At 30.6% G+C, this 14,674-nt stretch overlaps 1 protein-coding gene across 1 annotated transcript; it reads left to right on the top strand.

Annotated features, from left to right (window-relative positions):
• Positions 1–440: 440 nt before the first annotated feature.
• On the top strand, positions 441–11,119 carry LOC145333701 (uncharacterized). The gene is made up of 18 exons (XM_080178912.1): positions 441–538; positions 1,231–1,318; positions 1,626–1,693; positions 2,809–2,899; positions 3,407–3,464; positions 3,840–3,902; positions 4,363–4,408; positions 4,737–4,790; positions 7,373–7,463; positions 7,629–7,686; positions 8,327–8,423; positions 8,620–8,704; positions 9,106–9,141; positions 9,559–9,622; positions 9,782–9,852; positions 10,072–10,139; positions 10,607–10,675; positions 10,920–11,119. Exons 1-18 carry the CDS (start codon positions 442–444, stop codon positions 10,952–10,954), a joined length of 1,239 nt encoding a protein of 412 aa, XP_080035038.1. The 5' UTR covers position 441; the 3' UTR covers positions 10,955–11,119.
• The last annotated feature ends 3,555 nt before the right edge of the window (positions 11,120–14,674 follow it).

Genomic DNA, 14,674 nt, shown 5'->3' on the forward strand with positions numbered 1-14,674 from the left:
AAACGGTGACACAGCCGCCTTCCAGATTATACAATGTATTGGGGTTTTGCATACTTTTAATTTCCTAAATCTTAGTTTCTACATAAACAGTTAAATTCAGATTTGAACATTCTATAGTTTACAATGTTTAACCTTTTTAAAGCCGAGATGGCGGTTTGTTGGCGTCCACGGCTGGAAATCAGCAATCAAAGATCACCGTTTTATTTCAATGTTGAAAGATATTAATTAGATGAATATAAAAAAAACTTTTTTTTCAAATATTGTTTCATAAAATATAAAATTTTAGATTTTTAGCAGTTTATAGTGAGCATGATGCTCAGGTACCTGGTACTTTTGGTGCAAAGTATACCACCTATAAATTGCCTTTCTAGGCTACTTTAGTTTAAAGCAAAAGGATTATTTAAATGAAAAAATGACAGAAATTCGTAATTTTCAGAAGAAATGAGATGGAAAGAAGTGACAGTCCTTTTTCCGATTCTATTCCTGTTATTGATAGAAACTACAGCTGCTACCAATGTGACCAGAGATGATAAACAAAGTATGAATATCTTTTAGTACTATATTCTCAATTAGCGGCTACGCCCCCTAGAGGCCTCTAGGGACACTTGAGGAGGGGGGAGTTGAATCTTAAAACCTATTTTTTTTAATCTAGATTTTTTTTAAAGTAAAAAAAAATTATTTTAATTAGTTTTAAAAATACACATAAATACCTACACACACACAGGATTAGTGGTCACGAACTAAAGGGCCTTGTTGTGTTCCTCTAAAGATGGGGAGGGGAAGGGTGGCCTACCACAATAAATTTTATTTACTATAAAAAAATTTAAAGTAAAAAAGAATTTTGAGGAAGAGGATTTTTTCCTAGGAGTAATTAAACTATCCAACAAATCCCCCAAAATATTGCACACTTCGCGCATCAATTTACTAATAAATGGAACCTTGTTAGACTTTTGAGTAAGTGGTTTGACACCTAGGGGCCTGTATCAACCCCTCTGACACTAAAAATAGACCAATAGACTAATAATGGGAGGTGCCAACATTTTTGACAAAGACCAAAGTGTCCCATAAATCATCCATGTGACGTCATAAAAATAAGGGAGATGAGAGGAGAAGTGGATAAGAAAACCCCTAAAAAAGAGATGGAAAATCCCTCATTTTTATGACGTTGATGATTTTTGGTCTTTGTCAAATTTTCGGGTGTAATTAGATTGAATTAGAAAACTGTTTTAGTTGCTGGTGGTATATTCAGTGTTGTAACATTCCCAAATCTTGCTTGCAATGCCACGAATGGACTAACAGGAACATGTATGACTAAATCGTAAGTACCTTCATACTTCAATCATGAGTTGTCTGATGGGTAATGTCTAGTCAGGAAATAAGGAACTACCAACAAGCGAAATAAATCTAAAATAATATTTGGGGGGCAGATGTATAGGTCGTCAATTCTACGATGTGTTGACAACACAACGACAGCTGAAATCACATATAGGTTTTTTTTTTAAATTTCGTTGTTGGTATAAGCTTTTCTTCCTCCTTCAGCTTTAATTAGGGGAATAATTTAGCATTTAATAACTTGTGTACATTCTAGACTTATTGGGTCTCTGTAATCTTTTTAATTATTTTAGAGAGTGTACAACAGCCAATGGAGAAGTATTGGGTTCTTGTGCCAAGGGATTTGGAGCTTGTTGCTTTAGTAAGTTTAGGATGGAAAGGAAAGGACTCTAAATTATAGTAAATCAAGTTTTAACACTTTCTGGGATTTGCATGAATTTAATTAAAAGTGGACTATGCACGAACAAGAGCAAGTGATTCTTAGCACCTTCCAGTAGTGATTCTAAATGTTTTTTGTGAATATACTAGGGTTATGTTTAATACCATTATATCAAATAAAAAAATTAGGTTTCGACATGGTTTTCTATAAATAAAACTTTGAAATATTATTAATTTTTTTACGAAATATCATCAAATGTTTTGTTGAGTTTAAAAGTTCAAATGAAATAATTGCCTAAACATAATCAAATGCTAAAAATTACGAAAGTACACTAATCAAACTGTTTACAATATTACATTTTACCATCCCTTTTTCTAAATTAACATTTTTCATCTAAAAAGTTTACTTTTGTGTCACAGCAGTTTGAACTCAACAAAACAATTGATGATATTTAGTTTTATTCATATAAAATTTCTGGATATTGCTTATAATCACTTGCTCTTGTTCGTGGAAAGTCTCCTTTTGCGGCGTCTTTATGGGTATCCCAAGATCTCTCTGTGGTGGATTTGATTGTAAGATTTTTATATGTTTAAGGATTGTTAGATTGATGATTCTCGAAAGAATTTATAAAGTATAGCTACTCTATATTCTGTATCAGCCTGTACAAACTTTTTATGCCTTTAGATTTTTATCATTTTTGACACAAACTCACCTAGATTTTCTGATTGGTTGATTATGCAAAAGTATCCTGTATAATCAAGCAGTTTTGTAACAGATTTTAATAAAAATTTAGAGGTATAGTCCCTTTCTTGGCAACGCCTCTTAAGTGGTGATTCGTAAATTTTCACAGTAGCTTTTGAGAGGTCATTTAGGTTAGGTTAAGTTAGGTAATTGCCCCGCAGGGTTAGAGCCCCCTGGAAGGGCTAGAAATAGGAGAAAAGCTACTGTTAAAATATGACAAAACGCCCCTTAAGAGGCGTTCCCACAAAAGGGACTATGTCCAAAATTAGTTAATACTTCCTACAAGTGTATTGCTGGTTATTATAGTTTTTAAATCGCTTTTTTATTGATGTTTGTGATTGTCCTCCTTGTTTCAGTTGCCATGAAGACTTGTGGTGGAATAGTGAAACAAAACAATACCTATATTCAGAATCCAGATTATCCATCCGGAACCTTTGCCATTTCTTCGTAAGTCATCTTAAATATTTCCCATAAAAATCTATTTTTAACTCATTTACAAGTCCCATTAACTTATATTATTTGAATAAAGATAACCTAGAGGCATACGAGCTCTAAATCAACCAAAAGGAGGGACTTTTCAGACATGTCATTGGTTCAAATTGTGTACAGATTTCAGAAGAAAAGATATTTTTTTTCAAATTTCCTTTTAGTCAGCTAAAATTTTCGCTTTTCTTAATATAAACTGAAATGAATAACGTATGTCGTGTAAAAATTCATTTTCTAGTATAGTATGAAGCACATTACAAAACCTATAATAAGATAGTTGCATACCTTAGGATAAAGTTAACTTTCTAGGTATTAAATATCCTCAAAAAATTTATTTGATAGTACAATTTAAATGCAAAAAATAAAATGAAACGTTTGTTTGCGTTTTAAGTTTTAGAAATTTGGGATCAGATGGACCATCTATGTATACATGTCTAAGTCTATTATTATTTGTTATAATATTTACAGAACAGAAAATCGCCTGTGCAACTATCAATTTCACAGAACAGGGCCTAATCAATGCAATGTAAGTACTAAATGTTTATAGATATATGGAATCAATGCTTCCAAATATTAAATTTAGAAGACATAAGTAATTCTCCTGATATAAAAGTGACAAAATGATCTTCTGTAGTTTTATAGCTTAATTCTCAGTAAGGTTCTCCTTTATTGTAGAGCTCCTTCAAGATCCAGGAAAGTTTTTTAATCCTTTGATAGGAGGGTACTTCCACCCCACCAAGAGAAATCACCCCTTAAAAAATGCCCACCTTTTTCTTTTAAAATAAAAATTGAAAGTGGATATATTTCCCAAATGCCCTTAGAGGCCTCAAAAGGTGTAGGTAAATGTTATTGTAAAAATATTTTTGTTAAAAGTAAAAAAGAAAATATCTTACAATTTTAGGTCAGGCTTGATTTCACCACATTTGAAATGGGACCACCAGAAAGAGAAGGCAGCGATAAATGGGTAATTTTTATATTAGAAACTAGGTTGAAAACTAGCAACCCAAGTACTCAATTTTTATTTGACAACAAAATGTTTTAACTTTAAAAGGGTTGGGTATTTTTGTGGTAACTACTAGCATGACATACCAGCAATGCTACTCCCTTAGCTTAAGAGATAATTGAATGCATCATGTGTTAAACTATTAACAGGTATTTTTATTAAAAAAAACGGCGAGTGGACCTCCGCTTACGCCGTTCATTATTATTTTTCTATATTATATATTTTAAATATATTTTAACAAAACCTTTTATGCTTGGTCAGTAAAAGAGATTAACATAAAAAAAACGATGACAGGACCACTGCTCCCCCCATTTTTTTTCTTCGACTGTCAACACATTTTTTCTTTACATTTCTCACAAATTAGACAATTTGAAACATTTGAGAACTTGTTATCTTTGTTTCAATGATCACCTATTTTAAGGAGTGCCAGCCGGATACAACAGATTATGTAAATTTCAACCATTCAGGTACCTTGCCCTTATAAGCTTGGTGTATAACAATTAGCTACATCACCCTAGAGGCTTCTAGGGTCACTTGATGGAATGGGGAGGGTGCAGGAAGAAGTTAACCCTCCACTTTTAAATATAGGGCGAATTCTCTTAAGAGGGTGGTGGTAATATCCAACAAAATGGTTATAAACTTTCCCTGGCACTATGAGGAGTTATCAGTTTAGTGGTTAGCAAAAAAGATTAAGGTTTGTGCATCAATTTTTTTTATGAAAAGTTTAGATATGTTTCAGAGTAGCTACTCTACAATGAGAACATAATTTATGTTTGTAGCCATCCATTTATTTAGATGCTAACATGAGAAGTGGTTTACTTATTTGTGGTTACAACAATGGACAACATCGTAAGTTTACATTTTTCTTCTGTGTTGATTGAGTGATTAGCCATAGTTTCTTAGAGTTTGGACCTAAGACTTCTGGAGTTGTACAAGACACTTTTGTATAGCTATTGTCCGAGTATTATTATTACTTGACTGTCTCATAATAGCTCCTTGTTATTCAACCTTGCTGAATTCAAGTATGACAGGTGTCTAAGATTAAGTCAACGTAATAATTGTCATTTTCCTGAGAGGAGCCTGGGATTAGAGGATTTGTTGGTATTATAAACTTGATTATTAGACATTCAAATGCCCAACACTCTTCCTTCATAGCAACTAGGGGGAGCATGAATTTATGATTGGAGAAATTGTTTTTGATAGCTACACAAGTTCCTCTGTCTGTTAATTTGCAATGCTGTATGGGAAAACTTATTTACTTTTTGCTATTATAAATAGACGGTAAATAATTTTATTAAGATTTTGTTTCTTATAAGCATTTGCTATATATTTCTCTTGTTTCATCTATCTGTCTGCCATAATCTCAGAGACATTGGAATAGGGGATATGTGATATTCTGGACTGTTGCTAGGTTTAAAATTTATGCTGATCAATTAATTTATACTTAAAGGAACCCTACAAGAATTACACCGATCTAACTGCTGAAAGACTGCCACAAGTAGATCTAATACCCCAAATTAGAAGCCTTAATAACAAAAAGGTTGTAGGCATTTTAAAAGAACAATTTTGAAAGATTTTCATTGCTCAAGATAAAATTTTGAAACTAAACTATGTAGCCTAGAAACAAAATAATAAGCTTATTTTTATCATAAATCTAGGTTGCCAGTAACTAATTATATTTTTACAATAAATCATTAAAAATGATTATGTTTAACTTACGTTGTACCTAGCATTTTTCCTGAAATTCAAAAGGCTGAATCAGCTCAACAACCAATCACGGATAAGCATGTATTATTTTCTTTTGTTTCCGTTATGATTTTCCGCTTACAAATGCAAATGTAATCAATTTTTTTAGAGATTTTGACTATGAAAAATGGTGTTTTTGTCAAAAAGTAATCAGTTACTGACAACCTAAGTTTCTGACAAAGATAAGGTTATAATTTTGTGTCTAGGCAACATAATTTAATATTATAATTTTTATTATGAGCAATGGAAATCTTTCAAAATTTTCATTGTACATAAAATGTAATTTTTAATGCCTAGAACTTTTTTTGTTATTGAAACTGAAAGCTTCTTTGGGGTATTGGGTCTACTTGTGGCAGTCTTTCAGCAATTAAAGCGTTGTATTTCTTGCAAGGTTCCTTTAAAGCCCATATTAAATTTTGGAAAACCTGAAAATTGACCTTAAAAATCAAATTTAAATTTTTTTCAAAATTACCTGAAAATGCCCCACCACCAACTCTGGTCATTTTTGAAAAAAAAACTCTATTCTAAAGCTCTCAACCGATTTAAAAAGTACAGACAATTCTTAGTTAAAAAGGTTTCTACGGATTAGTTTTAGGTCTTACCAATTTTTGTGTAGGTCAATCTTTAACACCTACTGAAAAATTTTCAAAAATAAATATTTTTTTGTCCAACTTTGAGACCCTAAAAGTACCCTTAAAGGACGCCTGCAAGAAATACCACGCTTTAACTGCTAAAAGACTGCCACAAGTTGATCCAATACCCCAAATTCAAAGTCTTCAGCTTCAATAACAAAAAAGTTCTAGGCATTTCAAAATAGCATATTATGTACAATGAAAATTTTGAAAGATTTCCAATGCTCGTAAAAGAAAAAACAATATTAAATTACGTCGCCTAGACACAAAATTATAACCTTATCTTTGTCAGAAACTTAGATTGCCGGTAACTGATTTCATTTTTACAATAAAAACACCACATTTCATAGTCAAAATCTATGAAAAAAATTCGATTTAAATTGTATTTGTAAACAAAAATCATAGCAGAAACAAAGGGGGAAACTAATACAAGCTCAGCTGTGATTGGATGCTTAGCTGATCAGCCTTCTGATTGGCTACAGTACACTTGGTACAACGCAAGTTAAACTTATTTTTTTATGATTTTGACTATAAAAATGGGTATTTTTATTGTAAAAATATAATTAGTTACTGGCAACCTAAATTTATGACAAAAATAAGCTTATAATTTTGTTTCTAGGCCACGTAGTTTAATTTCAAAATTTATAACATTAGCATTGAAATTCTTTCAAAATTTTCATTGTACATAAAATGTCATTTTAAAATTCCTAAAACTTTTTTGTTTTAAAAGCTGAAGGCTTCAAATTTGGGGTATTGGGTCTACTTGTGGCAGTCTTTCAGCAATTAAAGCGTGGTATTTCTTGCAGGCTTCCTTTAATAACTTAATTTAAATTCACCCCAATCTGCATGTCTCTGCTTGTCAATTTTAAATCTTCTAGAAATCTTCAATGTATACCCTACTTTGACTTAGTGTACATTGACATGAGTGGTGAGAATTCCAACCCTGTGTGTAAAATCATATTTTTTATCCATTACTCTATATGGTGTACCTGACCCTATGTGGTGAGCATTCCCACCCTGGGTATACTTCATGCATTTTAACCTTTACTCTAGTGTATCTGGACCTGAGTGGTGAGAATTCTAATCCTGGGTATGCAAGGATGAATATGATTCTGGATTCAACCCACTGGGAAAAATATGGAAGGTATCTATTTGATGAATTATTACAATTAGAATGAGGTTTAACTGTTTCTTTTTGTTCATTTATCTCTCTGTTTTAATGAGAAAAAATCTGACTGGATCATTCCTTATCCTCATGGGCGCATAGCATCTAAGGGCTTTGTGGATAAAAGATAATTTTAAATTTTAGGATTTGGAATATCTTAGTAAGTTACATTGAATGTGGAACACCTACAACTCCACCAAGGGTGAGTATTTCTTTCAATATACTTATACATAGCTCCTTAAAATATGGAGGATAAGTGTTTATCTACAATCTTTTTTTGTAATGATAGTATCTCTTAAGTTGATGCAGCCACCAAAAGCTGCGCTGCTTAAAGAAGCCTCAAAAATTAAATGCACGGCTTTCTCAACCACCCAATAAGCCTCAGCCTTAGTCACGGCCGCGTGGCTAAAAGATAACATAAGCCACTTACTCAAGGCCTCGGTCGCATTCAGCCATGCCAAGCCTCAGCCACCAAAAGCCTTACCCTCACTCAGCCTCAGCCACCCTCAGCTAAAGCATCAATCAGCCGCGCGGCTTAGTGAAAAAGAAGGCTTCTCTAAGCTGTGGCTGCCAACCCCTAGATTTAGGGTTATCTCAGCACAAATTGGTTAATAAATATTCCTAAACCTATAAGGTGAAACTTATCAGTCAAACTGTTAGCAAGCTCTTAGAAACAGAGGAGGGGGATTTTTCTTGATAATTTCTCATGGGAGGGAAAAAGTATCCTCCCTCAAACTTTTTAAAAAGCTTTATTTTACAGGAGAGCCATATTGCTCTAGCAACTAGAGCATTTGTTTTGAACAAACATCTTTCCTCTTTTATATAAGGTTTATTTTATTTAGGGTTGTGATAGGTATTATTTTGGAAATTATGGAACTGGAGTTATCAAGGCCTATAACTATGACCAACCTATCAAGAAATATGCTTCTAGATTGACTGGTAAGTATTACAGTTGTTTTACAATTGTTTTGAATCTGATTCATTTCTGGAGGAAATCATATTTTAAAACAAATTGCCACATAGTTAAAGAAAATTCTAAAAAAAAATATAATACACTATGACATCGGAAATAGAACAGATTAATAGTTGCATATGTAAATGTTTTTGACATGATTTAATTTATAAAAATGTTTAGGTTATCACACAGTTTGTGTCCGAAGAGAAAAGGGAAGTTGTCAAATCAGCTATGTACCGCCAGACTTTGATCAAACTGATGATGGGTAATATTAATTTCATTAGATAATGAGACAATGGATTTAGAATTCATTCTTTGTGTTGTCTATGGTTTTGGGTACTATAGAACAGTTGCAACTTTTCTTATTTTAGCTAATTTTTAGGACTTTGTATACTATGTGTAAAATGCTGTTATATACTTAATTTACAGGCAGACTAAAAATTAAACACAAAAGCTAGCAGATAAAATTAAAAACTAGATAACTTTTGTTGATTGAAAGTTTTTACAGTCTGATTACTAAAGTGCTGAGACAGAATTTGTATGTGTGAGCTTTTAGGGTAGATAAGGGGGCAACAACAAAATTTCCCTATTGTAATCAAATAATTTCTACTTTATACTTGGATTAACTAAACTCCATATTAATTCTATTTTTATTTGTATATCTAGTTTTGCTGTCAATGGAGATCCTGCATCTCTTTTCAAGTAAGTCATTACAGCAAGTTGTACTTCATCAGTTAAATTTAATACTTATTTAATAATACCTATATTTGCAACAACATGCATTACACATAATCTTCCAATTTTCAACAATTACAAAAGGCCTTGCTTTATTGCATCAAGATACATGAAAGTTCTATAAAGTCTATAATTGAAATCGAGTTCTCCAATAATACTTTAGAAAATCAAATGCATTACAGACCAATGAACAAAATGAGTAGTCGGCTAATATCTTAATAAACATAAAGTTATCAGTCACATTGTCTTTGAATAAAACATTTAGGATTTGTCCATTTTTTTGTTGTCTTGAGCCGCTTACCTCTCTGGGTCATGAAAAAATCTTTGTTCTTTATTTTTTTTCCCTGCACGCATATGAATTATTATGCTTGTTATTTTCTTTAGAGGACGTAGTGCTTGTCAACACCCATCGCCAGTACCCTGTACAAGTTATGTCAGAATACCCCAGGTAGAGTGGGCGCCTATCATGCATAGTGGGGCAAAAACACGACTTAATTTTAGATGGTTACTGCATGCTAAAAAATAGTCCCACTTTAATTTGAGTGTTAGGTTGTGAGTGGAGGTGAAGTAAATGACAAAGATAAATAATTAAAATGTTTTATTTTAGGCTTCTAAAACCGGACTGACACCATTTAATTTTGAAACAACTCCAACTACTCCAACAGGAAGATGTGATAGGTAAATAGGTTATCTTATACTCACAGAGAAGGCTTAAAGGCATTCCTAGTAAATCTTTTTAATGTGGATCAAGTACAGACAAGTTTTAGATTACACAGTGAAATGCATGTTATTGTTTATGTACATACTTTTAGAAAATAGCTTTATTTTGAATCTTTGTTAGTTAAAATTAGTTTGATTACAAAAGAATTGATTCACAATTAGTTATTTTTGTTTTAGATTTTGTGGACGTAGATTATGTTTCACCCATCAAGGATGTACTAGTGCTGATCATGATGTTGTTGTCTGTAAGTTTTTTAAAATTTAATATTGATAAATGTAAAGCTACATATATGAAGTTCAATGAGTTATTTAATAAAACAAAATTTAGCATAAATGAATATTCAAATCCCAAGGTATTAAATGATTAAGCGATAGCTCATCATTAATTTCAAAAATCGGTCTCACATTTCTTTATACTAAAACATATTTTTTCTCACGTTTTTTCCCACACTAAAATATTTTTCTCATGAAAGGGTTCAAAAAATGAAATTAAATGAAAATTATATGTGTCATTTAATTCAAAATAAATGGTTTTTAAGCTTAAAAAATTTTCCCACATTTAACTTTAATTTGAATTAACTGAAATCAAATCTATCATTCAAATTACAATGTTTGAAAAAAAAGCTAAATAAATGGATATTTAATAAATATCTCGTTTTTTGTAATGGAATGCCCATTTGAAAGCATAGACCTCATCATGAATTTTTTTCAGCTCGGGTCATTCCATTCCATTTGAACATAGAAATGAGGCCTCATTCTCCTATTGGTTATGAAAACAGAGGTAAATAATACATGTTTATAAAAAAAATTTAGAAATATTTTATTTGGGTATTTTTGCTTTTTGGTTGGGTTATGGGTCTTATAATTGTACACTCTATATCCGCGGAAAGCCGTTTATAATACGATACGAGAAATAACTATTAAATAATTGGCTTTTTGAATTATCTGAATTAATGATTAAGTACTTGTTCGATTCGTCAATTAATGATCTTTCTTATTAATCAGTTTAATATCTCTTTTTTTAGGATACAAACTTAACTACGTACAATCAAAATGCTAAAGAAGAGAACTTCAGAAAAATAACAATGCTATTTAGTATTGTACTGTTTATATTATGTAATACATTAATGACTTAATTGTATATTTTATTGTATTTAATATTGTATTGTGATATTGTGAATCTCATTTACTAAAGCTCTATATTAAAATAAAATCTTTAAGTAAATATACTTTTATTTTAAAACTAAAAGTGAAGCTTTTCTACATGTAAGGTTATTCCTTGTGTCCATAATCTATAGGAATGTTTAAATCATTTTATCAATTTGAAACCTGTAAGATGATTATTAGACCTTTTCATGAAGATACTTTTTTTCGAATTTTAATCTTCTGCTAACCTAAAACGTTACTTTAGGAGCCTAGAAATACATGTACAAAATTTCAGCTCTCTATCTCTACTAGCGACCTAGCGCCAGGCATGTAAAATATCAACAGATAACGGTAGCACGGCGGTTTTAACAATATCTCAGCAATGTGCAGGTTTTAAGCTCTTCTGCATATTTCAATTTAAACACATAAGGACAAAGGTATATTATCCTAAAAATCTTTTGTCAAAGTCTACTCTACACCTAGCGCCAGTCAGTTTTATAAAATCATCCATTTTATACCTGTGAAAATAGAAATCGCCAGCGCTAGGTGTAAAGTAGACTTTGACAAAAGATTTTTGGGATATTATATCTTTTGCCTTATGTGTTTAAATTAAAATATGCAGAACACCTAAATTCATCTTCTAAGCCATTCTCTCAGCATTTTAATTTTTTTATGAAATAACGGGATTTCAAAACTGCTCTTTGAAAAGGCCTAAAAAATATCTTTTTTTGTCCCTTTTTTCACTGCTTATAGTTACAACTTATTAAGATGTTATGCTCAGTTAAAAAAAAACCGGCGCCTCCAGCACCAAAACCGGCAAAAACTGGCAGTTAAACTTCTGTGCCCTTACTTGCCCCTCTCTTCGGTTAACAGTAGTTATCTCAAGAAGTAAAAGAGATATCACACAGAAAGAAAACTTTTTAAATATAACTGAACTAAGTAACCATTACAGATTTCATTTTGTGACTTTCCTTCTAGGGGCTTGTGGAGCAAAAGACCCCCCAAAACACTAAGAATATGAGTTCTGAGCTTATTTTTAAAGATATCAACCTGATTTTTTTTTGAAAACTTTGTTAACATAATAGACCTCAGAAACATTTAAAGTTTTCATTTTTAGACTTTCCTTCTAGGGGCTAGCGGGACAAAACACCCCCAAAACAATAAAAATATGAGTTCTGAGCTTATTTTTAGAGATATTGAGCTGATTTTTTAATAAACACTTTTTGAACATAACTGAACTCAGTAACCATTACAGATTTAATTTTGGGACTTTCCTTAAACTGCAATTTGACATTTTTTAACATTTCTTGATTGTGATGCATTTGCAGTAAAAGAATCTTCTTTAATAACATAGGTTATAGTAAAAAGAAAAAAACTCCTTTTTATTTGACAAAAAAATCTCTAAAGACAAAAAAGTTATTGAAGTTTGAATTTTTTTATTAAAGCATTTAATTACAAATTGTGGATAAATTATGAGTTTATATCCTAACCTGTCAATCAAATTAAAGGATTATAGGAATAAATGAGGGGTGGGGATTTACGAACATAAGCAATTTTTAAGGTCATGTTTCTTAAGTATACAAAAAGAAAAACTGAATATTTGTTTTCAGTGAGGGAATTTTAAATGAGTTATTTAAGCAAACAAAATTTAGCATAAATGGATATTTTAATCCCAAGGTATTAAATGATCGAGCGTTAGCAAAATTGAAAAAGTTTTATAAAACTATAATAAAAATATAAGTTTATTTTAAGAATCATAATTTTCGGCTATAAAGGGTTGACGTGAACAAAACCTAAACAAATGTACATACACTGCACTGTAACAGATATTTTTTAAACACAAGAAACAATAATGCATTTTTAACTGCATTGTTTTGAAGTTTATAAACAGACTGAAGCAAATTTGTTCATACTTTTTCATTCTTTACATGTTATGTAAGTATCACTATTTTTATTGTAGTATCTTTTGTATATATTGTATGAACATTATCCTTTTTTTTTGTCAATTCTATTGGTTAAGTTTTGAGGTGAAGCTTCATGATTCGTCAATTTTTGAGATTTTTGATTGGCTAGTTTAATAGTTAAAATTAAGTGATGCCTGTAAAAATATAATATTTTAGGCCATTTTTATTTTTTTAAAGTTTTTACTTTTTTTCAATTTTGCTTAGAATGGATTCGTAATATCTTTCTGATTCTAAAGGTATATACCTATGAACCCATATTGTTTTTGTCTGTTTGAGAAAGTATTTAGGTTTAAAGTTTTTATTAAAGGGCGAATATAGGTTTGATATAATATGAGCTTATTTCAAAGGTGCCATTATATAGATTATAAATAACTTAAGGATATTGACATATCTAATTGTATAAGTCTGTTTATAGCTTAAAACCTTTCTAACTCAAGATAATATCATGTAATAAGTGTGGTTCCCTAAGAACTCAATTACCCTAGCATCACACAAGGCTTCGTAGCAAGGTTGAATTAAAAAGCTTTCGTTAAAGGATAGTCGTAATAATGTGGAAACCAATTAATCAGGGGTAAATATACCCATCTTCTACCTTAATACAAATTATAAAAAGTAAAATATTTAAAAGTTAAAAAAACATCAAGTAATGTAAAAAGTAAAAAAAAAATAATTGATAAAATTTTCTTGGAGGAAGAATGATTTCAAATCCCTGTTTTTTAAGGTTTGTGTGTGTGTGTGTTAAAATTGCGTACATCAGGGTTTTTATATTTTCCAGAATTAACCAATGATCTTTGTACAGAAAATAAACTTTAAGACGTATTATTTACCCTACACGCTTGGTTTTTTATTAAATGAATAAGTTAGGGTACAATGTTTGGCACTTTCGATATAAGTAAATGATAATAAAAAACCCATAGAATGCGATAATAACTTCAGAAAAATCGAAGAAAATAGTTTTAATACTTAATTAACGTTTTTAAGTTTTTCTTCAAAAAGTTTAGATAAGATGCCTTTAAAAGTCGTCTATGATTTTGTCAGGGATAAAAATGTAACTTTAAAATAAGAATTACAACATATTTTTTCAATTAGTACAAAGTAAAATTTTGAACATTTTATTGATCAGTATATTTTTTAAAATGTGAAGTAGAAACCTGAATATTTTATCATGAAAATTGTGTTATGATTTGATTGTCTGCTAGATTACAAGAAAAAAGATACTGACAGTACTTGTTGGTTCTTTAAAAATAATTAGGTAGATTACTTTCAGAACCCCTCTTTTTGCAACGTTATTTCAATAGAACAGAGCCGTAGTCTTAGTGTACTCAATATCTAGACAGCCAACCATTGTTTTAGAATTGTTCAATTTTTTTAACTTCTGATAAAAACAGAATTAATGGTATTTTTGTAAATATTATACCTCCAAGAAATGGCTATACTTCCCAATCATATGTTGTGTGATATTTAAGAGGAATTATTTTGATATAATGTCATTAAAATATTCGTTAAAAAAAGTGCTATTCTAGCTTATACTTTACATTTTAATGTGTATGATAATTCAAATAAAAGATAATGAAGATTTATATTATATTTAATTGTTATAATTATAAAGAAAAACCTGGAAACAGTAAAAAACTGACTTTATTTTATTGACGTAGGGAAAATTTTGTCAA

The sequence above is a fragment of the Acartia tonsa genome, chromosome 12 (genome assembly GCF_053477335.1).
Source record: "Acartia tonsa isolate MP-2025a chromosome 12, ASM5347733v1, whole genome shotgun sequence".
Classification (NCBI taxonomy): Eukaryota; Metazoa; Arthropoda; class Copepoda; order Calanoida; family Acartiidae; genus Acartia; species Acartia tonsa.

Coding starts and splice junctions, on each gene's coding strand:
- LOC145333701 (XM_080178912.1), top strand. CDS start 442: ATGAGATGGAAAGAAGTGACAGTCCTTTTTCCGATTCTATTCCTGTTA. Junction 7,687..8,326: donor CACCTACAACTCCACCAAGG/GTGAGTATTTCT, acceptor TATTTTATTTAG/GGTTGTGATAGGTATTATTT. Junction 8,705..9,105: donor TTTGATCAAACTGATGATGG/GTAATATTAATT, acceptor TTGTATATCTAG/TTTTGCTGTCAATGGAGATC.